We start from the raw sequence: 16590 nt of genomic DNA, 5'->3' as shown, positions 1-16590 counted from the left end.
CAGAATTCTCCAACTTTTCCTTAAGTCCAAAATTCGATCTGTTAACCATCCGAAATCCACCCGAGGCCCTTGGAACCTTGACCAAACATACTAACGCATCCCAAAACACATTACGAACTTAGTCGAGGCCTCAAGTCACGCCAAAAAATATCGAAAACTACGAATCGACGAACGAAATCCTTCTTTAAGCTTTCAAACTTCGACGAACGCGTCTGAACCATACCAAAATATTCCGGAATGACGCCAAACTTTGCGTACAAGTCATAAATCACAATACGAACCTATGCCAAGGCTCGGAATCCCTAACGGATATCGATAACACCAAAGCCCACTTCAAACGAAACTTAGGAAATTATTAAATCTTCAAAATGCCAATATTCCATAATAAGCATCGAAATGCTCCTGGATGATTCGATACTCAACCCGAATATACGCCCAAGTCTGAAATCATCATACGAACCTATTGAAACCTTCAAATCCCGATTCCGAGATCGTTTACTGAAAAGTCAAACCTTAGTTAATTCTTCCAACTTAAAGCTTCCGAAATAAAAAAATTCTTTCCAAATCAACTTCGAACTCTCCGAAGTTCAATTCCGACCACTAGTACAAGTCATAAAACATGAAGTGAAGCTACGCAAGGCCTCAAACCGCCGAACGACGCGCTAGAGCTCAAAACGACCGGTCGGGTCCTTACATTACGATTATTTCCATAAGTTTAAAGTTAAAATGACAAGGGCTATCCCTTTTAACCAGTGTTTTAAAAGGCGTTTTCGGGGTGAGCTCTGAGGCGAGGCGCACAAAAAACGTTCCGGGGCGATGGTGTGGGGCAAAAGTCTCAAGAGCCGTACGCCCAGCAATTCGGGGCGTACGCCTGGACGCTCGGGTTGTACGCCCGGGTGTTCGAGGCGCATTGTTTTAGTGAGGCGTAAGACCCAAAGATTTTTTCAAATTAAAACAAAATTTGTTGAATAAGTCCTTCATATAATATCCAAATTCTCAAAATTGAGCTTGGTAATTACTCAAAAGTTGTAAAAATGAACTAAAATATATTAAATTTAAAAGTTAAGACCTTTTTTATTGATTGAAGCCCCAATTCATGGTCTTTCCCAATTTTTTATCTTGTCCGCTAGTGTGCTAATATCTCCCAAAAGCAACGAATATTCATTTTTTTTACAAATACAAAGAGAACTTCATTCTTCTTCATAGCAGCAAGTTTAGTCATCTTTTTGTTCCTTCATGTAGAAAATTTTATTCTTTTTGACTCAAGTTACTTGAGCTTCTAAGTAACGTATAATAGATTGTTTTGACTAGTTTTTTGTGGATATGAAGCACATCTATAGATATATTTTTTTCACATATTTATTGTTTTCTTTATTTTTTATACAATTTTACCTGTTTATAAATATTTATTGTAATTATATTATTTTATAAAATATTAAAAATTAAATATCTATGGGGCTTACACCCCGTGCCTCGAGGCTTACGTCTCGCTGAATCATATGTAAAGCGTCTCGCCTTACGCCCATACGTTTTAAAACACTGTTTTTAACTAACCTTGTCTTGGTCTCTGCACTCTCATTTATAGTACTGTTGAGTAGTGATTATAACTGACACTTGTTTGCAGCCGTCCTATGTCACTCATTTTTTCAGATTTTTTTTTACTAGAAATATTTCATATTACTACTGTACTCTTGAGGGAAATGTTAAAAGAAAAAGAATATAAACTTGTTTCTCTTGACAATTGTTTGAAGAAGAATAGTTGGTGAAGTTTGTCGCTTAAGTTATCTTTAAAGAAGAACATTTGGAGTTTTACTTCATTTGTAGGTTACTTTCTTCTTTCTGTTGTCCTTAGTAAAACAGGTATTTCTGCAAGACTAAGCTTTCAAGTTTCATGGTTCTGATTGTCTGCATTATTACTTCATGCATTTCTTTTTCTAATTATACTACTAAATGCAAAATAATTGCAACAGTTCATTACTAGTTTGCTTTTTTTTTTTTTTTGAGATGATAATCTCGTTATATAAAGGATAAGGATGTTGATACAATGCACTATGTGTTCTGTATTTCTTAAGATTTCATCTTTTCTTGGATTGAATTTGGGGGGAAGGGGGGGCTCTTTTTGCTTTTAACTTTTCTCCAATTTCTGAGTTGAATCTATATAATTATGAAACTATCTTCTTAAGTTGATTAAATATGTTACCCTTTTCATTAATTTTTATTCTAAATTCTATGGTTGCAGAATTTGAGCTGAAGTAGTGAGAACTTCCGAAGTGTTGAAAGATTTCATGGAAAAAGACTTTGGACTTAAAATCCTTCTAGTCTTGCATTTTTTATTACACTCAATATGCTTATCAGAGCAACTGCTATCTTCCCAAGTACAGACTCTATTTAGGATTCAAAATCTTCTGAATTATCCACCTGCTTTGAGTAGTTGGAACAATGACACAAATTTCTGTAACACTGAGCAAAGTTCAACTGTTACTGTTATTTGCTATGAGGAAAGCATAACCCAGCTTCATATAATAGGGGGTAAAGGGGCTTCTGCGTTACCAGAGAACTTCTCGATCGATTCGTTTGTCACTACACTTGTTAAGATACCTAGCTTGAAAGTTATAAGATTAGTTTCTCTTGGTTTATGGGGGCCATTGCCTAGTAAATTTTCAAGACTTTCATTATTGGAAATATTAGACCTAAGTTCAAATTACTTTCAGGGTGACATACCCCGAGAAATTTCATCGTTAACGAGCCTCCAAACTTTAGTATTAGATGGTAATAAGTTCACTGGAAGACTTCCAAATGGCATTGGTTCACTAATAGTTTTGGCAGTTTTGAGTGTGAGGAACAATTCTTTAGATGGACATTTACCTGATACACTGGGAAATTTGCATAATCTTCGCGTTCTTGCACTTTCGAGGAATAATTTTACTGGTGATGTTCCTGATCTTAGCAGTCTAGAAAACCTTCAAATTCTAGATTTGGCAGATAATTCTTTTGGACCTAAATTTCCTCGCGTTAGCAGCAAAATTCAAAGCATTGTGTTGAGGAACAATAAGTTCACTGCAGGCATTCCAGAGAAAGTTCAATCCTACAATCATCTTGAACATATGGATATTTCTTCAAACAGATTTATGGGGCCGTTTCCTCCGTCTTTGTTATCTTTGCCATCGATCACTTATCTTAACGTTGCAGGAAATAAGTTTACGGGAATGGTTTTTGAGGATAATCAATGCAATGCCGGATTAGATTTTGTGGATTTATCTACTAATCTGTTGAGTGGAAGATTACCTAGTTGTCTTATGACCGGTTCTAAGCACAGGATTGTGCATTTCTCTAATAACTGTTTAGCAACTGGAGACAGTAGTCAACATCCATTTTCTTTCTGTCGGAATGAAGCGTTGGCTGTTGGTATCTTACCTCATCATCAGAAGCAAAAACCATCTCCAAAAGTGGTTCTTGCTTTTATCGTTTGTGGTAGTATCACGGGTGGAGTCGTGCTAGTTTGCGCGACTATTTTGATTGTCAGGAACTTTCTTGCGAAGGAAGCTGCACGAAAAACCCCAACAAGATTAATAGTAGAAAATGCATCATCTACATATACCTTGAAGTTATTCACTGATGCAAGTAAGATTCCTCGCTTCTTTCTGTATTCTCTATCACTTAACTCGGCCACTCAATACGTTGATTGAAAAGGTAACATAGTTAATTCTCTAGCTGAAAGGTGTTAGAAGTAAAGTTAATTTCATTAGCGTCCAAGTTCCTGTCTTAGCATTGAAGCATAGTACAATAATCTTGGCTTTCCTGTGCAGAAAATACACAATAGGAAAGGGAAAAAGCCTAAATATACAATGTTTCGTTTGATTCCTAACTGCAACTAATTTGCCACATTGTTTTTGTTTTCTATGTACAAGGATATGTTACTCAAGCAATGAAGCTGGGATCACTTAGCCTCCCGTCTTATCGGACCTTTTCGTTGGAAGAGCTTAAGGTAGCAACAAACAACTTTGATGCAACAACTTTTATAGGCAACAATTCTGACAGCCAGGTATTGCATTTCAAATTACCGCGTACCTTACTTTTTCTTTCCTACCGTACTATGTCATGGTACTATCATCCTTGATCGTTTTGGCACCAAAAAATGAGCTATAGAATGATACATGTTCAGCTGCTTTAGAAATGATACGGCCATCTCTCTCGGTTGCACAATCCCATTACATCGTTCTATTCGTGCTTGAAAAACAACCCCATCGGTCCGCTCCTTTAAATGGATACTCTTACCCGTCCTCCGAGGGTTAACATCACATAGATCATATCGTGAACTCTTAATCTAATATGTTACACTATACCTTATCCTGTTTAGGTAGTTATAGAAGAATTCCTCTCTCATTCTACTAGCCAATCATTATCTTAGATGAGTGTGTGTCAACAAAGTATGACACGATATAAGCTCTTCGTAGGGATATTCATATTCGAGCGAATGTAAGAGCTGTAAAAATAATCTACCTATATGACCAATCTACTGAAAGTTTGATAGACAAAGGCTCATAAATTTGCTTTTTTTTTTTTTTTTTTGGGGGGGGGGTTCAGATGTACAGAGGTCAGGTGAAAGATGGTTCATACATTGCAATTAGATGCCTGAAAATGAAACAATTCAACAATAGTCAAAATGTTATGCATCATATCGAATTGATGTCAAAACTTAGACATCATCATCTGGTCAGCACTCTTGGACACTGCTTCGAGTGCTACTTGGATGATTCAAGTGTTAGCAGGATATTTCTCGTCTTCGAATATGTACCAAATGGGACTCTAAGGAGATGGATCTCTGGTAATTATTTAACAAGTATTTGTACTTATATGCTAAATAATGTGCTTAGCAGATCAATATAAGGAATTTGATATTCTCAGTTTCTCAGTATCCTATTTCTGTTCGGCAGATAAACATGCTAAACGAAGACTAACTTGGACACAACGTATAGCAACCGCTATAGGAGTAGCAAGGGGAATACAGTTTCTGCAGTTTGGAATAGTGCCTGGAATATTTTCAAATAACATAAAGATAACAGATATTGTGTTGGATCAGAACCTTGTTGCAAAAATATGCAGCTATAATTTGCCTATTCTGGCTGAGAATGTAAAGGTGAGATAATAGACTTTACAAAGTTGTATATGTCATTTCTTACATACAAAAAAAGTTTATCCTGCAAAATTGGCTGATTCCGCTATCTGTGCAAATTCGTAGGAAAAGTTTCAAAATTTATCGAGTGGTTCTAAAGAGCTGAAGAGTGTAAGGTATGCATAACTGTTCCATAGTAAGTCATGATTAAGGAATATGTTAGCTCTTTATTTTCCTAATCTCACTTAGGAGCAAAGAAAGTTGTATTAGTTCCACTCTATGCATACACATTGCTCAATTACCTCTACTGATCACAGGGCTAATTATGAAGAAAAGTTGGATGTATTTGACTTTGGAGTAATATTATTGGAAATAATTAGCGGGAGGCAGATAAATACCAAGAATGAAGCGCAAGTTATACAAAATCAGGTATGACAAACACATCCTTTTCACTCTTCTTAATTCCAAACCTTCATCTTGAGCTAAAGAACCAAACTAGGAAAAGATTGTCTCTTGATATGAAATGAGGATGACAGCGCGAGGGGAGACTCTCTTTCCAACTCCGTATGAGCTAGAAGAAGTGCTTCTATATATAAGCACATAAATCCCCCTTTCCACCACCTATGAGGGATAAAATTCTCATCCAAAAAGAACTTTGCTCAAATTTTCAATTTCTCTCCATTCTTTTTTCCCTCCATTTCCCACTCACACCGCCTCATCTTTTAAAGCCCAACAATTGATTTAGGTTTTTTTACACGCTTGATCCTTTTTTAACTATTATTTTAAAAAATAGCATCATTTATTGTTTATTCCATAAAGAGCACTTTTTTTTTCATTATTAGCATATTATAAAAATTAAGCTCAACATTTAATAAGTTAACTGACTCACTAATCATAGGAAGTACTTCTCTTGTCCATCTCCATTCTCCCTTTCCAACATTCATCTTCACTCCATTTTTGAAAATCTGATGCATATGTGAATGCCACCTAAATTCAAGATGTATTGATTTATACGTCTTTTATACTTTGTATATCAAGTATCACTTTAATTCAAAATGTATTTATATGTATATAATTGTTGTATATTTATTTGTGAAGTGCCATCTTATTTTAAGATGTATTTTTAATGTATATTTCAAATATATTTTATATGTCAAGTGCCATTTAAATTCAAGATGTATTTTTTATGTATATTTTTTTTGTATATTTATATGCCATCTTAATTAAATTTAAGATATATTTTTTTATGTATATTTCACATGTCTAAGTGTCATCTTAATTGAAGATATATTTTTTATATATATTTTTTGTATATTTTAAATGTGTTAATTCAATGTATATTTTTTTATATATACGGTTTGTATATATTAACATATATTATTATCGAAGTAAGATCTTTATGTTAAGAAAGGAAGAAAGAAGGAAGAGAAAAACTTAAGAAAGATAATTAAAAAGAAAACGAATGGAACAAATTTAAAAAATATATTGGCTTCGGCAAAAAACAAATTTAAGAATATGAAGAAAAAGAAGGAAAGCTAATAGATAAAGAGAGAAAAAAAAGGGCATGATTTTTGTACAAAGAATTATTGACTTTCCGTTCAAATTGCTTATGTTTAGGGATTAATAATTAATACTCCTATTTTAATGGAACTGTGTACTACAAATATAAATATTTTCCTGCCACAACTGTAATATTAGGTTTCATGCTAAGAATTTGTTATATTTCTTTTAAACTTTGACAGTTATGTAAAGTTCCCAACAATTTAAGGGTCTTTAAAGCCCAACAAAATATTTTCTGATAACCAAACACCAGAAAATGACTTTATCATCGAAAATATTTTCTCAAAAATAATTTCTAGCGTACCAAACACACCTAATTCTTGGACTGAATACTAAAAAGTATATGGCCCTTATAATAGGACTCTTAACATGGCTCATTCACTCTTTTTTACTCTGCTTATCATATTTGCAGTTGCAAGAGAGCATAATGGCTAATGAAGTTGCAAGAAAGACTGTGGTTGATCCAGCAATTAGAAATTCATGCTCGGACGAATCGTTGAAGACAATGATTGAGATATGCAGTAGGTGTTTATTACAAGATGCAGAAGACAGGCCCTCAGTAGAGGATGTAATATGGAATTTGCAGTTTGCTGCTCAAGTTCAAGATGCATTGAAAAGGGATTCTTCTAGTAGTGATGCCTCTCCAATTTCACACCTCTACAACCTTCAAACCAACTTGTCATGCAATAGCAAAACCGCGTGGATTTAGTTTAAATATGTATTTTTTTTGTAACAATTTCCAACTACATATATACAACTCCAGTACCAGAAAGTAGTGAGTTTACCTGCTGCTAAAAGCATACATCCATCCGGCTGTTTCCAATAGACGCTCGCTCCTTCCCTCCAAGAACTCCCCACCTCTTGGTTGGGAGTGGAAGGTGCTTACCACTAGAGCAATTCACTCTTGTCAAACATTTACACTGTCAAATTGTGGAAATATTTCACGATGTCAGTACATAAAACTTAAACTCTTCTAAATTCTAATGTCTGAATTCATAGCCAAGTCATAACACTTGATCTTTCTAAACACGAGTCCTGACTTTTAAGGTTCATGTCGAACTAGTTACGCTTCCTGTTTTAGTTGGGGAGTAAGTGACAAAACAAGAAACATGAAAAAGATCTCTTTGCTTGTTTTTAGTTGCTTGCTTTAAACATTTCTTTTGTTTTTTTGGTGCTGTTTCAACAAATACATTTTGTTTAGCAACTAAGGGTAATACCAGTTTCTATGATTAATGACAGAATACCATATAAACTACGTAAATATTATAAAAAATTAACTTATACAACAAATTTTCTGCTACAGAATTTTTGCAGTTGTGTTTCCTAAAATCTTCACCCTACCAAACAGATGCCATAACAACTTCCATGTATGTATATACCAACTCAACCAACAAAAATACAGAGTGAGTAGACAACTATTTACTCACCTCAATAACACCAAGATATTACAACATAATTATATAGTTCAGACCCCTAGATTAGACGTGGAAGATAAATACCAAAACCAAATGAACAAAGGTGGAATAATTTATGGAAAATGGCAGCGTTGAAAAATGATCTTCTGGACACTAGAAATGCAATATCTATTCGTTTGTAGGAGTTGTTTCCATCTTCTGAACTTGAGGAGCTGTCACTGCCACTAAGCTAAGATCAGAGGAGCTTGAATCGCCAGACCTTTCACGGATCTCTCTGTATTCCTGGCATATGGCACACAAGTGGCAGAAAAAGTGTGTCGCGAAGTCTCCACACGGGGCTTCCTGCATATAAATCAGGACATAAAAACATTAAGTGCGAGGAATTCCAATCTAAGCAGTTCGCATCTGTCTGTTATATGGTACAAGTGGTCCTTTTTCAGTCTTGGAACCAAATTATACTAGCGCAGAGCAGAGGAAGGGGCCAGGGCACGGGAGCCAAGGGAAGAGAGGAAGGTGAGGAATTCACGGTAAAGAAAGAAAAATGCAACGGTGGTTAAATGTATAGACTGCAGTGTACTCAATTGATAAATCAATACTAATATTCCAACTTGGACACATTTTCAATTTAAACCAAACAGAATAGGGAACTACAGGTCAGTTCTTTATCTACAGGGAGTCCTAATTTCAAGTTCTTGATAGTTTTATCTAGCGGAAGGTACTTGTTCAAATAATGTGTAATCTTCTCTTCCATGGAGTCGATTATGAATTACAAATAGTAACTTTTTAATCTTTTGTAGCTTCTATGGATAACATCTGATCCTAAAGAACGTAAGTGGAATTCTAAGACAATTCAAATTTTTTTTCTTCCTAATGGAACGGTTACTTAAACTCTCCCATCATAAAAGTCTCTTTATACAGCCATCAATATTGAGATAATTTAACACCATAACGGGAGTCCGAATCCTTTTTGGGGAGCACAACTGTTTCTTTCTTTTTGTTTTGTGTAGAAGGGGAGCTTTGGCGTAACTGGTAAAGTTGCTGCCATATGACCAGGAGGTCACGGGTTCAAGCTGTGGAAATAGCCTCTTGCACAAATGCAGGGTAATGCAAGGTAGTGCACCGGGCTGCTCTTTTTTTTTTTTTTTTTTTTTTTTTTGTGTAGTATCATTTTATTATTACAAGTGCATTCTTATGTCCTCTTTGCAACATTAAGAGACATGCATCAAGGTAAAGAAACATCCTCAAAAGGTGTATACTTCAAATCATGCAAAACAGACTAGCCACCCATGCATATGTCAAGGGGTAATTTGCTTTGCAAAATATGGTATATAACACTGAAAATGTGAGAGGTTATCTTGAAGGTAAATTTTCAAGCAATCTAACTTCACTCATATCTTCCATATATGTCTTTCCCGTTGAATCAATAGAGCTAGTGATGATATGCTAAATCAGATCTTATCCATGTGGACAAAAATAGCAAAACCACAGAGATGGCTACCTGAAGATTGTACTTTGATCTCAATGTCCTTCGATAGCCACAGGCATAACATGCAACAAAGCATCCAGGCAAACCCAAAAGAATGCCTTCAGTTAAGAAGCAGCAAATTGTGTTGAAAAGCGCCCACAAAATAAAGTGAGTCGTACATGATCCCATCAAGGTTCCCGACCCCAAGAACTCCGCGTTTTTCCCAAATAGAAAGCAAGGGCAAAGAAGTCCAATAAAACCTGCACTCAAAATTTTGCATTTAGCAAATAACTCAAGGTTGTCCACCAACAAATACTATAATTCATCAGGCACCAGAGAACTCAGAAACAGTTGTTGATATTTTAAATCCGAAAACAAACATAATTAACCCTCCAAAGATAGAGAACTTCCCCAATCACACATCCATTATCACTTGTTTTGTTGATCTTATTATATGTTGAAAAAGTTGATCTAGGCCCATGAGCACTGCTGAAACCAGTTTCTGGAAATTCTGGCAATTGTATTATTACTTCACGACAATGACAAACAGTGAGACCACAAGGGAGAGAGGAATAGAAAAACATCTGGAAATAGAACGGGAGCAGTGTTGGGAACAGAAATGCATGAGTGTTTCCCAGAGGCCAGAACTGTATGGAGCATATCAATCAGCATTTTTCCTATTTTTAAGTTTTTGATAAGGAATATATCAATCAACTACGCCTTAATGTATAGGACTAAGACAGCTAAAGGTTGTACTAATTCATGTTTTACACCAACACACAAGCATCCATGCACATACATCCAGCATAAGACTAATGTTGAGTGCAGGCCTCTGGCAGAGTTCAAATGTGCATCTTCAGGCCCATGGTAAACACCTAGAGCAAAATGGCTATGCCTATACTACAACTGTATCTTTCGCCTACCGTTCCAGCACTAGCAAGATAAAATCTAAGTCCAAGAACTTCGTCTGTGTGAGCTTGCTCAAATAGTAGGTCCCAAACCAGAATAAAAGATGAGGGCTGCAGTAGGTTAACGACTAGCAAAAGCTAGTCAATTATGATGAATAGTACTGAATACATTGGGACATGCTCACCCAGGCATGCCTCCCAATAATTGAATATTGAAATTAAATGGCTATAAATGGAGTGAAATGGATAGTGAGTATTCACATTGCCAAACCCCGCTAGCTTGGAATTGAGGCGTAATAGTTGTTGTATTTAAGTCCAAGCCTCCAAGGAGTAAACGAAGTTAAGGCTACCTCAATATTGAAAAGTACTTCATCCGTACCAATTTATGTGAAAGTGTTTGACTGGGCACGGAGTTTAAGAAAGAAATAAAACTTTTGAAACTTGTGGTCTAAAATGAGTCATAGATATTTGTGTGGCTATTAGTCATCTTACTAAGTAAAGTGGGCAAAGGTGTCCTAGGCATATAAAGGTACTCAGAGTTTTATGATAATCGCCACCTAATAAGACAAGAGAATAATTAATCATGACTCTTATTTTACTACCCAAAGATGCACCTTTCATTCACTTTTTTCTCTTGTCATAAAGCAAGATCACAGGGCAGAGAGTAGCGTACAGCTCTGTGGATCATCAAAACAAGCACAGATTCCAGAACTCCACTGAGCCGAGTCTTCATTTTTGCTCTGTTGATTTTTTTCTGCAGCAGAAACATGGTGTGCTTCTGCATCTGACTGATCCAAAGGAATATAAGGTGGAGGTGAATAATTCTTCTGCCCTCCCATTATTCGTCAGGTGTAAACAGCAACTGCAGCGCGAATGCAGGAGAAAACAAAAAAATTGTAATAATTAAGAACAAGCGAGTTACACATAAACATCCAATCAGTTCTCTGATTACATCAAGCCATCAAGAAGAGTTACTTTCTAATGAATCTATAAATAAGATGTCACTTAAAAGAAAAGATAAAACAAACACAGACACCAGATATTGACAGGCAAGATAAAAAGAATAGATGCCTAAAGTTTCGTAATCAATTCCTGAGCTGGCAAACCGAAAAGTAAAAACCAACAAAATCTAGAACAATGTAGACTGATCACATCCTTGGCTGGCTCCACTTAGGGTTAAGTATTAGCAGGTTTCAATTCCCAAAAAGAAAGTATAGTCCTTATAAGTTTGTTCCCAAAAAAATGACACGCTTCTATGTTTGAAAACAATTTAACTTCAAACTTCGCATTTTATCCTTAAGGAGAAGTTTTTATAGCTTATGCATTTGTAATACCAAAAGTCTTTCTTTTCTTTCTTAAATTTCGTACCGAGTCAAGCAAGCCGCATAAATTGGAACATAAGGAGTATTAGTCCTTTAGATAATATTTGTTGCTGAAGAAAATCATAAGTTATCCAACATACCAGGCATTAAATCAAAGACCAATTTGTATAAAATGGTTTAAATCAACATGGTATTTCAAATCAAATGATTTCCAGTTATCAGAAGTTGAAATATGTTGCATGACTAGTTAGAAGGATTTGGTAAATGATTTGAAATTCATGACGTATACATTTTATTTCGAGGCCTTAATTATTTTGTTCCATTTTCTTCACACACACACACACAAAAAAAAAAAATAGTACTCTCTCCAAAAACACATTATTACACTATCACAAATTAATTTATCGGAATTGAGGCTTTATCCATGCAGTGGAGACATAAAAGCATAAAATTCAAAGATCAATTCTTCATTTTCATTTTACGATTATGAATCAATTTGAAAGGGGAAAATCTAGAGAGAGAGAGAGAGAGAGAGAGAGAGAGAGAGAGAGAGAGGAATTTACAGGTGGATGTTGCCGGAGAAAGAGAGTCGCCGAGGAGTTCGCCGGGGAAAGAGATGGAAGAGACAAAGCTTCACAGACGGAAAGTTTTAACGTGCAATTGACAGAATTCACCAAAAATAAATCAACCGACTAGTTTCCAAATGACGACAGAGATCGCCTTTGATGGCGTTTGTTTCAAAAAAAGAAGGTACAGTAATTTATTTATTTTTTTCGTTTCTAGAAAAAGTGAAAACTTACTTCGGAAAAAGTGAAAGTGTTTTGGTTGAAAGAAGCAATTCGTCTTTTTTTAGTTTTCAAGAACTCAAAATATTTAGGGTACGTTTGACGGAAAACATTTCCATTTTCCACGCACAAAATAATTTAAAAAATATTTTTCTAAATATCATATTTTTTTGAAATCGGAGAAAAATAACTTTCTTAGAAAAAATTAAAAAAATATTTTTCAAAAACTCTACCTAGCTTCACATCTAATCCCAATCCTTCCAACTTCAATTTTCTGTTTTTTTCCGTTTTTTCCGCATCACTCACCACCCCAACCCCGTCAACACCTCCCCGCAATTTTTCTTTTACTTTTTTTTGTTTGTATTTTCAATTTATGTTTTCTGTTTTCTGTTTTTTCGTTTTTCTGCACCACCCTCACCTCTCACCTCCAGTAATTTTTTTTTATTTTTTATATTCTCACTTCTTGTTTTTTCATTTTTCAGTTTACAAGTTCGAATTTTTACAAGTTCCAAAGTTATGAGTTTGGACGTTTATGTATTTGAAAGTTTGCGAGTTTAGAAATTATAGAGTTTACGAGTTCGAAAGTTTAGCGGTCGAGAAGTTTATGAAATTTGTGGGTTCGAAAGGTTGTTGGTTCGAAAGTTTATGGCTTCATGTTTATTGTATCTAAATTATTTACAAATACTCTTGAGAAGTTATTTTTCTTAATTTGCATACCAAACATAAAAAATGAGTAAGATTACAACTTGTTTTCCAAGAAAATATTTTTCACGAAAAATATTTTCCGTTATACCAAACACACCCTAAATATACAGTAACATATTTAATTCGTACGTACTCAAGTACGAATACTTGATAAATAGTAATTTAATTACAAGTGCATAGGTAAGATTAGTATTAGTGAAAATACAACTACAGTTGAAAAATAAAATGAAAAAAATAAAATATCTTCAGGTTGAAGCGCGAATATCTCGCTCTCTTTAAGGAGATTCAAGCTTATTGCAGCAAAGTCTTCACTGGTCTAGCAGTAATCATCTTGACTTGTCTCCCCCGGGATACAACAGTCTAATCATGTCGTATGACTTAGCGGCAAAACATGGAAGAGTAGTTACAAAAGAGTTATGACCATTTTCTACATTATGGAGTTGTGGGAAGTTATGGTCATTTTCAAGTTTATGAGGTAATTAAGAAGAGCTCATGGCATATTTTATTTTAATATTAAAATGCTAATATTCTAACAATTAGTTAATACATATTCTTATTAATTCATCTTGTTATTTTGGTTTGATAAATATATTAGATTCAAATAGATCTTTATTAATACCAACATTTCTATTGTTTGATATAAATAGAATCAAGTAGAATTATTTTTTTTTGTTACTATTCATGGTATTTCCGAACTTTAAATGATGAGACCAAATATTCAAGAAAGAGTGCACATATGTTTTTAATTATTACACATTATATTATGATCCATACGAAGGACTAGGAGAAAAAAGGCACGGACGAGAAGCTGTATAGGCTAGTCAAGGTGAGAGAAAGGAAGGCCCATGATCTAGATCGAGTGCACATCAAAGACGAGGAGGGTAGAGTTTTGATGGAGGAGGCGCAGATTAAGCGAAGGTGACGAACATACTTCCATAAGCTCTTGAATAAAGAGGGGGATATGAACATTGTGTTGGGTGATTTGGAATACTCCGAGAGTCGTCATGACTTTAGACACTATAAGCGCAAAAGAGTTGAGGAGGTCAAGGTGGCTATGTGTAGGATGAGCAGGGGTAGAGCGACCGGTCCAGACAAAATCCCTGTAGAATTCTAGAAAAACATGGGTGGGACAGGCTTGGAGTTGCTCATAGGTTTGTTTAACGTCATTTTTAAGATGAAGAAAATACCCGAGGAATGGAGGTGGAGTACGATGATTTCGTTGTACAAGAACAAGGAGAATATCCAAAATTATAACAATTATAGCGATATCTAGTTGTTAATCCATACGATGAAAGTTTGGAAGAGGGTGGTAGAAGAGAGGGTGAGGAGGTGTGTTTCTATTTTCGAGAACCAGTTTGGTTTAATGCTGGGTCGGTCGACAATGGAGGTCATTCACCTTGTGAGGAGATTGGTAGAGCGGTATAGAAAAATGAAGAAGGGCTTGCATATGGTATTCATTGACCTAGAGAAAGATTACGACAAAGTCCCGAGAGAGGTTCTTTGGAGATGTTTGGAGACTAAAGGTGTGTTTGTAGCTTATATTAGGGTGATTAAGGACATGTATGATGGAGCTAAGGCTCAGGTAAGGACTGCGGGGAAGACTCAAAATACTTCTCGGTTGTGATGGGTTGCACTAGAGAATCATCCCTTAGTTCATTTTTATTTTCCTTGGCGATGGACGCGTTGACGCGACACATTCAAGAAGAGGTGTCATGGTGTATGCTATTTGCAGATAATATAGTTCTGATTGACGAGACGCGAAGTGGTGTTAATGAGAGGTTGGAGGTTTAAAGACAGACCCTTGAGTCTAAAGGTTTCAAGTTGAGCAGGACCAAGACAGAGTATTTAGAATACAAGTTCAGCGATGTTATCTAGGAAGCGGACATGGATGTGAGGTTTGATGCACAAGTCATCACCAGAAGAGGAAGTTTCAAGTACCTTGGGTCTATTATATAAGGAAATAGGGAGATTGATGAGGATGTCGTCACACATTGTATCAGAGCAGGGTAAATAAAATGGAAGCTCGCTGCTGGTATCTTGTGTGATAAGAATATGACACTAAGATTTAAAGGTAAGTTATACATAGTGGTGGTTAGACCTACTATATTGTATGGGATAGAGTGTTGGCTAGTCAAAAACTTTCATGTACTGTGGTTGAAAGTATTTGAAATAAGAATGTTGAGATGGATGTACGGACATACCAGGTTAGATAAGATTAAGAATGAAGTTATTCAGGATAAGGTGGGAATGACTCCCGTGGAGGATAAGATGCGGGAGGCGAGGTTGAGATGGTCAGACATGTAAAAAGAAAAAGTACAAATGTCCCGGTTAGGAGGTGTGAGAGGTTGGCTTTGGTGGGTATGAGGAGTGGTAGATGTAGGCCTAAGAAGTATGGAGAAAGAGGTGACTAAGCAGGACATGGCGCAGCTGAAGCTTACCAAGTACATAGCCCTTGTTAGTACGGTGTAAAGGTCGATGATTAGGATAGAAGGTTAGTAGGTAGTCGAGCGTGTCCCTTTGTCTTTCTCTAGCCGGTAGCATTAATGTTAATATGGTATCTTTTTATCTTTAGATTGCTAGTACTACCTATTGTTTAATTGTTATCTTTGCTTCGCTTCTTTAATATCTTGTTGTTGTTATTACTTGTTGACACTGCTTCTTTTCTGCGTTTTTTTAGCCAAGGATCTATCGGAAACAATATCTCTACCTTTCTAGGACAAGGATAAAGTTGCTTACACTTTACCCTCCTTAGATTCCACTGATGGGGATTCACTGGGTTTTGTTGTTGTTATACACATTATGTTATGATCCGTGGATTATAATTCTTGTATATACCTAGTTCATGAATCTAAGTTGGTGACTCATGCATGACCCTTGCTATGAAGTGTAGTGACTCTAAACTAAATAAATGCACTTGCTTAAACATGCAAATAGGTTGTTTCACCTGTTTTCTCCGACTAACGAAACAAAATTGTTGGTTGTAAACAAGCATTGAAATTGCTGCTTTTATTAGTCAAAGTGGTTATGGACTTTAAATTTATGAACTACTCTCTGCAAGCATACTTTTCAGTAGAGTAAATTCAACTATTGCCAGCAACCCACTCTTCTCTCAACATAATAATTACAATCACCAACGGTCAGAGGCATCTAGAGTATAGTGTATGGGTTTTCGGGAACCCAATAACTTTTGCGTAGACCTTATATTTTTATTAAAAATTTATTAAATATTTAACGGTGAACCCAGTTATTATGGTATATTAATTTGAGATTGCAGCAGGAACCCATAAATTTCAAATTCTGAATCCGCCTCTCCCAAC

General features: G+C 35.6%; 2 protein-coding genes across 2 annotated transcripts; one reads left to right on the top strand and one right to left on the bottom strand.

The window, feature by feature from the left end:
• The first annotated feature begins 1620 nt into the window (after positions 1-1620).
• LOC104115854 (probable inactive leucine-rich repeat receptor-like protein kinase At3g03770) lies at positions 1621-7445 on the top strand. The gene is made up of 8 exons (XM_009626573.4): positions 1621-1860; positions 2240-3621; positions 3909-4042; positions 4585-4825; positions 4935-5137; positions 5240-5289; positions 5431-5542; positions 7086-7445. The coding sequence occupies exons 2-8, from the start codon at positions 2286-2288 to the stop codon at positions 7380-7382; spliced, it is 2373 nt and encodes a 790-aa protein (XP_009624868.1). The 5' UTR covers positions 1621-1860; positions 2240-2285; the 3' UTR covers positions 7383-7445.
• Positions 7446-7914: 469 nt separating this feature from the next.
• LOC104115855 (protein PLANT CADMIUM RESISTANCE 10) lies at positions 7915-12630 on the bottom strand. Its single transcript, XM_009626574.4, has 4 exons — positions 12347-12630; positions 11135-11323; positions 9587-9813; positions 7915-8430 (listed from the first exon to the last, which is right to left on the bottom strand). The coding sequence occupies exons 2-4, from the start codon at positions 11298-11300 to the stop codon at positions 8257-8259; spliced, it is 567 nt and encodes a 188-aa protein (XP_009624869.1). The 5' UTR covers positions 11301-11323; positions 12347-12630; the 3' UTR covers positions 7915-8256.
• Positions 12631-16590: the final 3960 nt, after the last annotated feature.

Source organism: Nicotiana tomentosiformis, chromosome 2, assembly GCF_000390325.3.
Source record: "Nicotiana tomentosiformis chromosome 2, ASM39032v3, whole genome shotgun sequence".
Lineage (NCBI taxonomy): Eukaryota > Viridiplantae > Streptophyta > Magnoliopsida > Solanales > Solanaceae > Nicotiana > Nicotiana tomentosiformis.
Note: the sequence above shows the minus strand (reverse complement) of the source record. Positions and strands in the feature narration are given on the sequence as shown.